Here is a 15,739-nt window from a genome sequence, read left to right on the forward strand (position 1 = left end):
AAATTCTTGGGTTCAAGTCTTGAGTTTGTAAGAATGATTAATTTTAATATGATTTTTTATTATTTAAAAATTTAAGGATAAAACAGTCTAAAAATTGTGTACACAAAAATAAGAAACCATTTTTATATATAAGTATAGATGTTATCATATAGAAGGTCAAATAAGTAGACAAAATATGTATTGAATTTGAATCTTAGTTCTTTTATACACAATAATAATGATATAACAAAGATAGACTTATTACATTTTCTTACATGACTTCATTTGATATGAAAAATAATTTTTTTGGATATTATGTAGTCATTTATATCTCTTTCATATATAAATTTGATAAATTGGAGAATATGATAAAAGGAGTACCAATAAGACACTTTTTGGCACATTCATTTTATCACACTTATTCTTAATGGTAGTAATTTATTAAAAATTACAAAATTAGAAAACAAATTTAATAAACATATATAGTGTGAGATCCATCAAATACATCTACTAAACTTCCCCCCCCCCCCCCGATATTATTAACATTAATAGGTAAATATCTACTATATACATTAATGTTTAATATGTTTTTGTAATAAGCAATTTATATTCTAATTTAAAGAGAAATAATTTTAAACTATGAAAATTAAATTATATATATATATATATAACTCAACTTTTAAACTTAAACTCAAACAAATAAAAATACCTTTATTTTTATTATATTTATTAGGGCCTTAGGGGACACAATGCTTTACTACCTTTATAACCTTTATATGAATACACATATGATTAGTTGAGATAGTGGGTGATTATATTTTTTTTAAAAAAAACTAATATATCAATTTTTTGTTTACTTTGCTATTTATTATTTTATAGTTTTATAAAGAGTTAAAATTGTCTAAAATAAGCACTCTTATAGCACAGAGTAAACGTAATACAATTTTTTTTAAAAAAATAGTTAAAAAGAAAATAAAAATATTTAAATATTTTTTAGTCTTTTAAATTTTACATAATTTTTTTAGTTTCTAAAATTCAAAATTATTTTTTTTAATTTTTATAATTTCAAAAAAATTATTTTAGTCTCAATATTTAAATTTTAAAAGAAAATTTATCAAATACTGTCGTGTAAAGTCTACCTATTTTACTAATGTCACATAAAACATCACATTACATTAAATGTTTATCTATCTCAATATATTATTTTTAGATATATAATTAATAATTTAAGAGATTAAAATAAAATTTTTAAAAATTATAATAACTAGAAAAAATAATTTTAAAATTGAAAATAAAAGCGAATTTATCTAAATTTAAGGAAGTAAAAAAACATGTTTAACTCATGAGTAATTCTTATAGATTTTTCTTCGGAGTCAGATATTTTAGACGAGCTATAGTTAATGTGAAACGATCGATCAATTAATTTTCGTTAGGCTTAAATATGTTTTTGGTCCCTCAAATTTAAGGTAAATCTATTTTTGGTCCTTTAAATTTAAAATTGTTGTTTTTAGTCCTTGTAATTTTAAAAAATCTTATTTTAGTCCTTATATTCAAATTTTGTTAAAAAATTTATCAAACATTATTGCATAAAATTTATCTATTATTATCTATATTAGTGAAAATATCACGTTAAATCTAGTTGATATTGCATAACTATCTTAATTAATCACTTTTAAATATATTATTGGTGACCTAAGAGACTAAAATAAAATTTTTAAAAATTACAGGACTAAAAACAACAATTTTAAATTTAAAAGACCAAAAATAAATTTATCTTAAATTTAAAAAACTAAAAACATATTTAAGTCTTTTCGTTAAAACAAAATCCAGCGGCAGTCGTAATAATATTCTTTTTCAAAACATCAAATCAAACGAAAATTCAATCTATCCCAATTTCCACACCTTAAAAAAAAATATATATATATATATATATATAAAAAAAAAAAACTAGTCATAACTGGAAGGAGGGAACCGTGGTTTAGCCGCCAGGTGTGGACCTTTCTCTCTTTCCTTCGTCATTGTACGGTCCCTTTTCATTTGTTCCCCAACACAACACAACACAACACGACACACGAAACAAAAGAAAAGAACAGCACAGCACAGCGTTCCCCCCCTCACCCCCTTCCCATTTCCAAAGACCACCGCTTCACGGGTCCGCGAGACTCGGGTTCGGATCTCTGATCGCTGCCGCAACGCGAAACGAGTTTCCTAACTCAGAATCCAGATCCTCCTCCACAACATGATTGCGATTCCCTATTTAACCGCCTTAACCACCTACTTCAGCTACGGCTTGCTCTTCGCCTTCGGCCAATTCAGGGATTTCTTCAGGAAAATCTTCGACTGGTGCAGCGCCAACAATCTTCAGGTTCTTTCTTCGCAATTCCTTTCCTTTTAATTTCATCATAATTATTTAATTGTGATAACAATCACGCGTTGTTTCTCAGGGTTACGCGCCGATCTGCTTGGGGCTCGAGGATTTTTATATTCGCCGTTTGTATCTTCGAATTCAGGTTTTTCTTTCACTTTTCGCTTCCTTTGTAGTGAGGGGAGAAATGAACACCGCATGTTTATCGTCTCGGTCAATTTTCCAGTGTTGGATATTTTGAAATTTGAACATTTGTTTGTTTGTTTATTTATTTGCTGTGCGTTTTGTGATTTTTGGGTGGCTAACCGATTGCCATGTGGTGTAAATAGCGACGGAGATATGTGGTTTTGACTTGCGGAGTTTCCTACTTTTTGTTTTTCGTAGGACTGTTTTGGGAGGCCAATTGCAAGTGCTCCTGATGCTTGGTTTGATGTAGTCGAACGCTACTCGAATGATAATAACAAGACACTGAAGTATAACGCTCTGTTTAATTTTCAGCCCTTTAATTATGTTTTGTTTTGCTTTTTGTTTGATGAGGGGGTGGAGGGGGGATATGATTCTTCCAAAGTTGAGAGAAGTGGACTTTAGAAGATAAAGTGCAATAATAAACATTAATTGGAAAAATCAAAGGTCTTGACATTATAATTAATTGTAAATTTTGTTATATATGTATTTATTTTTATTGCAATTATTTATAACCATTGATTTTCTAATCAACGGTTGTGATTGCATTTTATCCCTTCAAGTGCACTCCCTCACTTTAGAGGAGCTAGATCCAGGAGGGAGGGAGTGTTTTTTTGAAATATCTTTCTTTTAGTTTAGAGCTTTAACTTCATAAATTTATTGGAAGCCTATTTTTCTTGCTATTTTCCGAATGCAGGCGAACTGATAAATTAAGTAGATGCCTTAACTTGGGATCATACAACTATCTTGGTTTTGCTGCGGCAGATGAATACTGCACGCCCCGAGTAGTTGATACATTGAAAAAGTATTCTCCAAGCACTTGCAGCACGCGTGTGGATGGGGGTAGGTATTATTAGTTTGTATTTTAGCCATTAAAATGTGGTTTTGTTTTTTTTTTGTCTTATTATGTTCCCCTGAATATGGTTTCTCCAATAGGGACAACTGCGCTTCACAATGAACTGGAGGAGTGCGTTGCAAACTTTGTTAGGAAGCCAGCTGCTATAGTTTTTGGCATGGGCTATGTGACAAACTCCGCCATTCTTCCAGTCCTGATGGGGAAGGTTTATAAAATTTAGTGATTTTACCTTGTTGAGATGATAATGTTTGCATGATTATTCATTGGTATAACATTCTTTAACAGGGAAGTTTGATTATTAGTGATTCATTGAACCACAACTCAATTGTTAATGGTGCTCGAGGATCAGGAGCAACTATTCGCGTTTTTCAACACAACAGTGAGTATCTTTCTTGTATACTAGAATAAGTTTTATGAGTTAGTCATTAAGTGGCCAACTTTTCAATCTCTACATACTGTTACAAAAGGTTTTGCCTCTTGAATTCATGGGTTGAGAGATCATGGTGGCTGCTGTTTTTGCACCATATCATTATCTTGAAGCTAAATATGTATAGGACAGTTAGATTTCACATGGTGACTTCATTTCTGCTAACAGAATTGAACAGAAAGTGTAAGTGTAACTGAACTGGCTTTTGATTAGTTATTTTTGTTTGCAATTTGAACACTTGGTTACCTGCTGGGTTACATATTTTCACTGCGACCTATGGCGCTGCTGTGACATGCCTCCCTTCACAAATTGCCTGTGGCAGTTGGCTAAAAATCTGCCATGCCATTCTGCCATGTTGGGACATGTGGCAAATGATCTGGGGGTAGTTAGTTATGATGAATGGACAAAAGGTGTGGGGGCCCATGATGGTTGGGGGTTAGAGGAATCTGTTATAGAGAGGGAGGGAAGTGAGGAGAGGGAGGAAAAATCAATCTCAGAATTCATCTTAAGGCTTGAGCAAGGAAACAGAGGGTTACTTGATTATTTCCTGTTCATTTCCTTTGTTGTTTCCGACACTTGGATATCTCATTTCATATAGTGAGACTAAAACACTTTTTTCACTTCATTCTGAAAATTGTGGATTATTGATAATTTGATATTGCTGTTTGATTTTTGGTTCTATCACTAACAGAAATCTCAGCATTATTAATTCACATTCTTCTTGTCTATTTACCTACAGTACCATCTCATCTAGAAGAAGTGTTAAGAGAACAAATTGCTGAGGGACAGCCTAGGACACATAGGCCTTGGAAGAAGATAATGGTTATTGTGGAGGGGATATACAGCATGGAAGGAGAGCTTTGCAAACTTCCAGAGATCATAGCTATATGTAAAAAATATAAGGTTGGTTATTATGGTAGCTATAATATAACGTATGAATTGTGATTATTTTATTTATACCTGTTCCCATGTGCGTTTATCATTTTCTATTTTCATGGGGGGTGTTATTTAGTCTTGAGTTTAAAATCCAGTCTGTGAAAGTCTACACAGATGAGGCTAACTGCAAAATTTCCGAATGGACTGTTCTAAATGGTTTGTCTTGGAAGACTGTATTCCATTTAACTTAAATTTATGCCATTGACTTAAATGGGCTTGTCATATAAAAGAAATAAGATTTACTTCCCCTTAAGATTTGTTTTGTTGGAATAGTTTTGGATAGTCTCATTTTTAATGCTGCTACATTTTTCTTTTAAAGTCTAGCTCGGAGAGAATTTATGACCAACAAAACACATATAAGGGAGATTTTGGATAAACTTATTAGAGTTTTGTTTGCAATTTTACTTTGGTTCATTGTTATTTTCTGCATTTTTCCATTGCTTTGTAGGCATATACATATTTGGACGAAGCACACAGCATAGGAGCAGTGGGTAAGACAGGAAGAGGTGTTTGTGAGCTCTTGGGTGTGGATACTGCTGACGTAGACATTATGATGGGAACGTTCACCAAATCATTTGGATCATGTGGAGGTTATATTGCGGGATCTAAGGTACATTTTAAAAAAAAAATACTAGACTCTAAGTAAGTTGCTAAAATCTGTCAGAATGGGTGTTCAGATTTTCTTTCCTATTGATTATTTGAATATCAACCATATGATATTCTTCTATCAGTTTAAAATCAGAATAGGTTATGAAACTCATCACATATGAAGAAAAAGGAAAAGGATCTATAGAATATCAGGGATGGGAGTGAACTTGAAAATGTTTGGTTCTGTTAGGTAACTAGAGTTAAACAGGATTATGTAATGGATGTACGTGGTACTTCAATATTGCTAGAGTATTTGTATCCAATACTGATGCTTGTATGATCCATTTACAATTGTATTTGTATTCACTATTGAATAGTGATGCTTATATGATACTCAAAAAGCCAATTACTTCCCTGCAAAATTAAAAAAAAAATCCCAATCTTGAAATTTGTGCTCCTTAATATTATTGCTAGAGTGACAGACTTTCATCTTAACTGAATGAACTATTAAAATGGCAATTGTTGATGGTAGGCAAGATATAATGATGGTATTAAAGTGAGTGGAAGAGAGAGGATAACCAGGGATTGACAGGTAAAATGGTTATGCGAGAGAGAGAATGCATGGGGCTTGGGAATTGGAATAGAATAATCATGAATTAGTTTATTTTGTTTACATTTTTAAATATGAATATTTTATTTGATATATATTGCCGCAAGGCCAACATCTGTATCTCAATTTCTAAAAAATATTATTGAGTTTGCATACTGTGTCAATTTGTATTGGATTTTTAAACCAATACTTGTGCAACGTATATCCTTACAAATGGAAATTATGTTCTGATACTAGAAAGGAAAATGTAACAGAAATACACCCTCCAATGAATATCTTGAGCCCAGATATCACTCTGTTCTCTCCACTCAATTATCTGTCTTATTTTCTCTCCACTCTGTCAGTTTTATTCAAGTAATATTTCTGTTGTCATGTGCTGTTGGAGCTACTTGTGGAAATTTTTTGTTTCACACAATGAAATTGACCTTTTTCTGATTGTTCTCTACAAGTTTGGATCATGGATATTATGTATCTTACTATTAGGATACTTTGAACTCTGTTTCTTATAATGAACTTTTGTATCGACTGTCAGGAACTTATCCAATACTTGAAGTACACTTGCCCTGCTCATCTTTATGCAACTTCAATTTCACCACCAGCTGCACAACAAATAATATCGTCTCTAAAAGTTATTCTTGGAGAGGATGGTTCCAATAGAGGTTTGGCTAGCACTTTCTCTACTGTTTGCGTTGCATATGTGTTGATCAATGGCTTTTATGTGCATCAATCCAAAAAGTATCCATCTACTTTGTTTACCTTGCATTGAATTAAGTTGTTCCTATATAGGTGCACAGAAACTTGCACAAATTCGAGAAAATAGCAACTTTTTCAGGTCAGAACTACAGAAGATGGGATTTGAGGTTCTTGGGGATAATGATTCTCCAGTAATGCCAATCATGCTTTACAACCCGGCCAAAATCCCTGCCTTCTCAAGGGAGTGCCTCAAGCAGAATGTGAGAACACCAACATCCAACTATTTATGCTCCTCATCAATACCCTATATCAGAATATTAATAAATTTGTAAATTAACGTTTACCATTTTTGAATTTAGGTTGCTGTTGTGACAGTGGCATTTCCTGCTACCCCACTGCTACTGGCTAGAGCTCGCATATGCATATCTGCTGCTCATTCAAGGGAAGACCTGGTCAAAGCCTTGCAGGTGTGTATTTTGAATTTCATTTATCGGTTATCTTTTATTATTGTGTCAATTTTGAGGGTGAGGCTTGGCATAACAGTGAGGTTGCTGCCTTATGACCTGGAGGTCATGGGTTGAATCCTGAAAATAGCCCGTTTGTGGGGTGTAAGACTGGATACATGTACCCTTCCCAAACCCCACTAGGCACAATGTCACCCATGTCACCCTTTTTATGATGTGCCAATTTTGTGTATAAAGGTAGCTGATAAGGTTTTGTGCAGCATTATTGCACTGTTTTTTTCCACTGTTGAGAAAATGAATATTTTCTATTCTACCAGCAACTCAAAATCAATTCCCCTTTTCTCTCCTCTGCTTGTATCAGATATCAAGGGTCAATATGTCTTGTCATTTTGTTTGTTTCGATATGCTTCTTGCAGCATTGTTTTTAAATTCGCTACTTCCATGATATGTTGTGTGGTAATTTTCTGTGATTGTGCTTCTTTCATAGGTTATCAGCAGAGTGGGTGATCTAGTTGGCATAAAATACTTCCCTGCCGAGCCAACAAAGCAGCAACAAGGCAATAAATCTGTGAAGTATGATTGAGCGAGAAGTTTTTCCATAAGTAGAAGGGGAACAGAGATTACTAAAGATAGATCTGTAGTGATAAGAAGGCATTTTGTTTAAAAGGGGAATCAGTTTCAAACTAGCCGGTGTTCTGCTGTGTATGAATTCGTTGCTTTTTGTTGCCGTCTTCAAAATTGTGGACTTCGCCCGGAGCAGCAGATCCACTTAATTGTTCTGATATTCAAGTGAACGTCTCCGGGAGGGAAAGTTTGTTCTTATTTTGCTCAGTCATTAGATAATATGTATAGTTGCAGTTGCTTATTCATTTGAAACTGACTTTTGCTTGGAATTTTAATCAAGTAAAATTGAAGATGATATATTGATTTGTAATTTTGAATGTGACTCTTTGGAAAGTGTATAGACCGTCTTAGCTACGCTTTTTTACAATCGAAACAATAGGTTCTCTGCTTGATTTTACTTATGGACATGGTTTTTCAAAAGCTAACGGTCAAAATCCAATTTTCTGACCCATATCTTGTTCATGATATTTCCCTTTGCCAATTTGATGGAAATATGAGACGATGAGTCTGGTGTTGCTGATTTTTTACTCTTAACATCAATGCAACTGCTTTACTTATCAATAGCTACAAAGCTTTGTTCTCAAATTTCAAGGATTAATTTATTTCGTGTTCACAAAAGCTTATCACCAAAATGAGGGAGAGCTATTAACATGGAATGATGAGAACAGCTGCATGTATTTGTCGTTGGACAGAAATCAGGGCTTGGTAATGGACAAAACCTTGCGTTGATGCTTCCTCAATGCATTTGATTGCATCCAGGAAATGCCTGGTTAATTGTCCTCAGCCTTACTTGGTCCTATGTGCATTCGAACTTTAGCATAGTGCCATTGTCGTTGTCCTTAGGATACATTAAAATGCGGGAACTTTATTTGTCGAATATTTAAGGGTGAAATGTGAATCAGATGACAATTGGGGTTGGGTGTAGGAGACTTAACGAAACTTTAAGTGTGTCATGTGAATCAGATGGCATTGATAATTGTTAAGGATTATTCTCGGCGGTGAGTAAGAGCATCTCCAATCAATAATTATATATATATATATTTTTTCACGAGACCAATTATATCAAGTTGTTAAAACTTATATAATTTTTCATTTTACACGGTATCAAAGCTATACAACCCTAGGATCTTAACCACTCCTACAGGCTTCTATGGTAGAAAATAAAGAACAACTGAAATATCATCTCATCAAGAAAATCCCATCACCATATGACCTGAACTCTAGCGACAACCCTCAAAATGCTATTAGACATGTGCAACTGCGAGGTAAGAATTATGAGGAATGTGTTCGAACTATGTGGACGTCCTTGAGGGAAAGAAGAAAATGGGGTTTCATTGATGGAACCATTAAACAACCAAAGGAAAATTCATCTAAGATTGAGGATTGGTGGATTGTTTAATCCATGTTGGTGTCATAGATGTTGAACACGGTGGAGCCTAGCTTGTGCTCAACAATATCTTATATGGAAAATGCGAAGGACATGTGGGTAGACATAAGGGAAAGGTTTTCAGTTGTGAACTGACCCCGAATCCAACAATTGAAATCTGACATGGTAGAATGCAAACAAAGAGGCACGACCATGGTATAATACTATGAAAAGATTTACAGTTTATGGGATGAGTTGGCCAACTATTAATAAATATCGACTTGATGTTGCAGAGGTTGCAAGTGCGACATTGCAACAAAATTGGAAAAATGACGTGAGGAAGAAAAAGTTCATCACTCTTGATGGGGTTAGATAACGTGCTCTATATTCGTTCCAATTTGCTTGCTACAGATCCCCTGCCATCCTTAAACAAGGTATATTACACAATAATGTGCTTTATGGCACACCTCATCTTCCTTTTCTCACCATCATTTACTTAGTTTCTGTTCAATTTGGAGCCATGGATGAATATTGAAGGATCTTGGAGTCAAAGAGGATGAATTTGGGTTTCATTCATCACCTAGATTCTATTATTTTGGTATCACGGGTCTTGGTTTGATCCATGGAAGTTTCTTCTAAATTTTCATGTTGTCTCTTAATTTGTTTTTCTTGTGAATTTATGTTGCATAGTATTGTAATTTAGGAATTATGTGTAAATGTTCAATACATATAACTCTTGTTTGTAATAAAAAAAAAATAAGGATTTACATGATATGATATAATATAATATGATTAACCCTAATAAATCTCCACAATATCCTAACACTTCTCCTCAAGTTGGAACATATATATCATATGCATCAAACTTGTTACAAATGTAATCAACTCGAAACCCTTTAAGTGATTTTGTAATACATCTACTAACTGGCCACTAGAGCTGACGAACTCGGTTGTGATCTCTCATGAGAGCATTTTCTCTCTTACAAAATGATAGTCTATTTCTATATGCTTTGTTTGCTCGTGGAAGATCAAATTGGAGGTAATGTGAAAAGCAACTTGATTATCACATATGAGTTTAGTTCCCTAAGTGTCTCCTATTTAGAGTTGCTTGAGAAGTTGTTGTAGCCATGTAATTTCACTCGCAGCTGCTGCTATAACACGATATTCTGCTTTCGCACTAGATCTAGCAATTGTATTTTTCTTCTTGCTTCTCCACGAAATCAAGTTACCTCCAATCAAAACACAATAGCCAAAGGTAGACCTTATATCAGATGGTGATCCTACCCAATAAGCATTAGAATAATAGTCAATTTTGGAATCTCCTTTGTCCTTATATAGAAGTTCACAATCTAGTGCCTTCTTGATATATTTGAGGATCCTTATGACTATAGTCGAATGGCTATCATGAGGACCATTGATAAATTGGCTTACCACACTTATTAGGAATGTGATGTTTGGCCTAGTGATAGTTAGATAATTGAGTCTACCAACAAGTCTATGATATCTTTTCGGGTCATCCAATGGCTCCCCTTAACCTAAAAGAAGCTTGATGTTGGGGGTCCATCAAAGTGTCACTAGGGCGGAAATCAACCATACCAGACTTGGTGAGAATGTCCACAACATATTTTTGTTGGGAAATGACAATACCGAAAGTAGATTAAGCAACCTCAATCCCCAAAAATATTTAAGAGGGCTGAGGTTTTTCATATGAAACTAGCGCTGAAGGTGAGATTTGAGACGAAAAATACCATTAGAGTCATCACCAATAATGACATGTCATTGTAGACACCTAATTTCGTATGGGGGTACATAAACGAAGAAATAGACTTTTAGCATGAAGAAGGAGTTCCCGAGGGCTTGAAAACAATACCAAAGCAGACCAAAGGCCCAAAAGCACAAAGGTAAGAATTAGTAGTTCAGAATGGGTCGTTTCTAAACCGGAATGGCCCATTCCAAGAATAAAAAATAGCTTGGAAACCTTAGGTCAAAATGGGTCGTTTTGATCTCGAAACGGGCTATTTCGGATTCAAAAATTTCCCATAACAAACTCATCTAGAACGGGGCATTTCGATCATCAGAACGGGCTGTTCCAGTATGAGTTGAAGCTATAAATATGGAGTTCATGAGTAGTGTTGGGGGTCTTTTTGGCTTATTGAGGCCAAAAATTGAGTCTCTGAAAGTCCCTTTAGAGTCTAGACACTTTTTTTCTTCTCTCTTTGTATTTCTTGAGATTTTTTATTTGAAGAACACTTTATAAAAGCTCGCTTAAGAGGCATTCTCGCCAATCTTCTTCTCTATTTTCTACTTCTTTTATTATAAATATTACTATAACTAAAAAGAACAATCATGTAGACATCTTAGGGTAAATTGAGTAATTTAAATTTAAGGCATGAAAATAATCAAATAATAAAGGGAACCAAATATTTAAGTTGTTATTTGTTATCGCGTTAGTTTCATCATAAAGGTACCAATTTAGGGCGTTATAGGGTGCCTAACTTCCTACACGTAACCGACCCCCAAACCTAATCTTGGTTGTGAAGACCATTTTTGGCATTTTAAAACTCCTTTCTTCTTTTTTGATGTTTTGAGAAAATATCATTGGAGACTCCATGAACTCTTTTCAAAACCATCGATTAGGGATTAGTTTGGTGTCTGGACATTCCTTAATTGATGATATTTTTTTTCAAAAAAAAGTCTAAACCATCTATGGGTTAGATCAGAATTTTCTGGGTTCCAAAAGATGGCGACTCTACTAGAGATGTTTAAAGAGGGTTAGGCCTGAACAAATCATGAAATTAGTATAATGATTCAAATATTGGTTCCCTTTACTTTGTTTCCCTTGTATGTTTTTATTTTATTTGGCTTTGATACCTGTTTGTCTGTCTAAATTATGCATCTATTTGAAATAATAACTGTACACAAACCCTTACACACAACATTTCCCCCTACACCTAGGGGCATGAGCGTGAAAACATAGGGAGTGGTTGACGTACGACTGGCCCAAGTATGGCCCTACAGCTTGCAAGCCTTGTCAGAAATCACACTCAAGGTGACAATTGGTTTCTCTAGCCTGAAATACTGTGTCAAACCTAGATGTTTTCCAAGTGACGGTGACAGAGGTATTGGGTCCCTATAATGGGGGGCACCTTGAGATCCTTAAAGACTAGTGAGATTAGAACCGTCCTATATAACACACTTTTCTTGACAAGGACCACAAACCAAGTATTTGGATGTGACTGTGCACAGGTGTACATTTGTTTAAGCATATGAGTGTTGCATTTGTTGTGTTTTTCTAATCATTTCAAATAGATAAGAATTATAGACAAACAAACAGATATTAATAAAATACAAAAATTAACACCCTACTGTATACCATAACCTTAAAGCATCATATATGATAGTTTATTTCAAAAACAAAAAAAAAATGTGTATAGCAAAAAAATCATGCATCATAACCCTTAGTTAAAAACATGATAAAAGTTAGGCAGAAAATAAATATCATGCACCTCTTAGGATAATACATTAGCCTACATCCATTAGAATTGGAAGGCATATATAATAGTATGCAAAGATCTTTGGGAAAGGAGAACATTCTAAACTACAAGAGTCGTCAGTCTATGTCCCCTAATGTTAGGGAAGCCCGACCAGACTTTGGGACTATAATCACTCCTTTGGCAAATACTCTTAAAAGTCAAAGTCTACATCTTCTTAGGCTTCTTCCAACGTAGAAGATGCCATGCTCAAAATGGAGTTGGAATCATCCAAAGAAAATTTCAAAAAAAAAGAGAAGAATTGAAGAAAAAAAACTACTTCATGAGAACATAGTTAGGGGAGCTGAAAAAAAAAAGAAAAAAAACTCTACTTGAGAACGAGGAAATCAGGAGCTCGAGGAGTTGGGAAAAATGTTAAGCACCCTTTACTCCCCCGACTCGTTATCAAACCACTCCTAATCGCATATTTCTTCTTCAACTCATCAACCTTGCCGATAAATATAAGAACTTTGCTAATCATGGAAACAGTGGTGAACCCGAAGATAAGCATGGCAATGGGGCAGGGCGGGAGCGGGTTTTACGTTCCCCGCCCCAGCCCCAATACCCGCTGGGGGTAAAATCTGGGTACCCATCTCCGTCCCCGGTAGGGTTCGGGTTTCCCCGCCCCGCCCCCCGCCCCCGCTCTTACCTTTTTTTTTCCTTTTAAATAAATATGAACAAATTTAAAAAAAAATAAAAGAAAAGTAAAATAATACAAATTTTTACATATAAATATTTATAATTTTGGTTTATATATATATATATAAATAATTTTTAATTATATTATTAAGCGGGACAGGGGCGAGGGCGGGTACGGGGGCAGGGGTGGGGCAAGTATTAACATCCCCGTCCTCGCCCCTGCCCCCAATTTTATCAATCGGGAAAAACTCGAACCCGAACCCAAACCCGATAAACACAGGTTTTCCCCGTCTCAATCGGGGCCGATTCAGGCGGGTACTGATGGAAATGGCTTGTAGGAGTGGTTGTTGATCTCCTTCAAGTTTCCCCTCCTTTGTCCAATCTTCTATTGAGGTTGAACTTGACTTCGGAAGCAAGAAAAAAAGCTTAGAAAGCTTGAGAAACAACTCCAATGGCGCAGTCTTCTTCTTAAAGAAGAAGAAGATGAGAGCAAGCAAGGCACAAAGGAAGGATTCCTTTGTGAAGGTTCTTAAGGAGAGAAATTTCTCCACGATTTTGGGACCTTTAAGAGAGATAGGAATTCTGAAAATTCAATCTCATATATGTCAAAAGTGATTACAATGCTTAAGGAAAAGAATATATAGAAGAAGGTAGCTTGTGGAGCAAGCTAAGATTAACCATGGTTCAAGAGAACCATGGTTGGCTTAATTTGACCATCCACAATGGTTTGGGAGGCTTGTGGAGCAAGCTTCTAACTTAGAAGCTTGGGAAGCAAGCTAAGTTAGAAGCTTGTAGCACAAGCTTCCCAAGGGTGCAAGGTTTGCTAGCAAATTCGGCCAAGGCAAGCTTATGGAGCAAGCTAGGCTAACCATGGATCAAGAGAACCAAGGTTAGCTTAGCTTGACCGTCCACCTGGGTTTGGAAGGCTTGTGGAGCAAGCTTCTAACTTAGAAGCTTGGGAAGCAAGCTAGGTTAGAAGCTTGTAGCACAAGCTTCCTAAAGAAGCCAAATGAACAAGCCAATCCGGCCAAGGTTGGAGGTGGGCGGCCAATGGACTTTGTTCCATATTAATCCAATCCAAATAAATTGGAATTGGTTTAGTTAGGTTCACCAAATGATGGTGAGGCCTAGTTAAATCAATTCCTTAGAAAATATGGAGCAAAACAAGCCCAATATGTAAAATTTGGCCTAAGTCCAACTCTGGCCCATTTACTAGTTACATACACCTTGTTAATTGTCACCCCACTTATACTACTAATTAAAAATGAATAACCTTTAATACAAGGTCAAATGGAGTAAAAGTCTCCAAAGAACCTACTCTAAATTCACAATACAATAGTTTATAAAAAGGAAATAAAGTGCCTCACAAATACAAAGGCAAAATAAACCTATACAAGTAACTACTATATTTACAGACATATGAAAGGTCTTCAAAATCCCATTCCTCTTGGTTCCTTTAATATATCACCTCTTGGTCTCCTTATCCTTGGCATGTTTCTATCATCCCCTCCCTCTTGAAAAAGGATTTGTCCTCAAATCTAGAGGATCTTCTTGATAGACATCATGACCTACAAATATGAAATACCAACCATGAGAGGTGACATTGTCAATTAACATATTTGGAAGGCATATCCTAAGAGGAATTCTTCCATAGAACCTAAGAAAGAAATTAAGGATACTAGACCTTCTAAAATAATGAATAGGATCCTCTCCTAAACAAAGTCTAGGTATATTACTAAACCCTAAGAATGTTCTAAAACTAAGACTATAACATCCTAAAGGATTAATCCTAACAAATAAAGCATCTTGCCTAAAGTACCCTATGTGGTAACCTAGGCATTCCCTAGAAAATAATAAAAATACTACTAGAAAATTTCCTAACCAATTTTGGAGTATATTATTTGTTAGATAGTTATGAAAAGGAATTGTCAAAAGGAGCCTTAAAGGCTCATATGTTGTATCCAACAAATAATATATTCCAAGAATTGAGTGTTTTATTAAAACAACTAAGGTAGGAGGAGTCCTAAACAAAGGAGGGCTATCTACCTTGGGCACCACCAAGGAAGTAGCACAAGAAGTAGGACTAAGTGAAGTCCACTTCTTCTTCACTAAATCTTGAAGTTGAGATTCTTTTTCTTTAAAAATAATTGACTTGTGAATCTCTTCTTCAAGACTAGTGGCAACATTAGGGCAAGAGTTAAGGTCTTTATGAATGAAGAGAATATTTTAGTGATAAAACAATTCTCTTTAATCAAAACTCCCTTAGAGGATACATCTTCCTCTTTACTCTTCCCTAACCAAAATGATTTTTTTTTCTTTTGATTTTCATTTGTGCTTGATCCTCAACCACTTGTTGAGGTAAGAGAGGATAAATCACAAATTTCTTTTCCTTATGAGTGAAGGTGATTTCATTAGTAAGACCATCGTACATAGTTTTCTTTTCAAATTGTCATGATCTTCCTAATAAAATATGACAAGC

At 34.9% G+C, this 15,739-nt stretch overlaps 1 protein-coding gene across 1 annotated transcript; it reads left to right on the forward strand.

Annotated features, from left to right (window-relative positions):
• The first annotated feature begins 1,937 nt into the window (after positions 1-1,937).
• On the forward strand, positions 1,938-8,126 carry LOC109803517 (long chain base biosynthesis protein 2a). The gene is made up of 12 exons (XM_020365129.3): positions 1,938-2,344; positions 2,424-2,489; positions 2,729-2,817; positions 3,225-3,370; positions 3,464-3,588; positions 3,669-3,762; positions 4,550-4,713; positions 5,195-5,356; positions 6,477-6,603; positions 6,731-6,897; positions 6,997-7,104; positions 7,589-8,126. The coding sequence occupies exons 1-12, from the start codon at positions 2,219-2,221 to the stop codon at positions 7,682-7,684; spliced, it is 1,470 nt and encodes a 489-aa protein (XP_020220718.1). The 5' UTR covers positions 1,938-2,218; the 3' UTR covers positions 7,685-8,126.
• Positions 8,127-15,739: the final 7,613 nt, after the last annotated feature.

The sequence above is a fragment of the Cajanus cajan genome, chromosome 1 (genome assembly GCF_000230855.2).
Source record: "Cajanus cajan strain Asha chromosome 1, NIPB_CcT2T_4, whole genome shotgun sequence".
Classification (NCBI taxonomy): domain Eukaryota; kingdom Viridiplantae; phylum Streptophyta; class Magnoliopsida; order Fabales; family Fabaceae; genus Cajanus; species Cajanus cajan.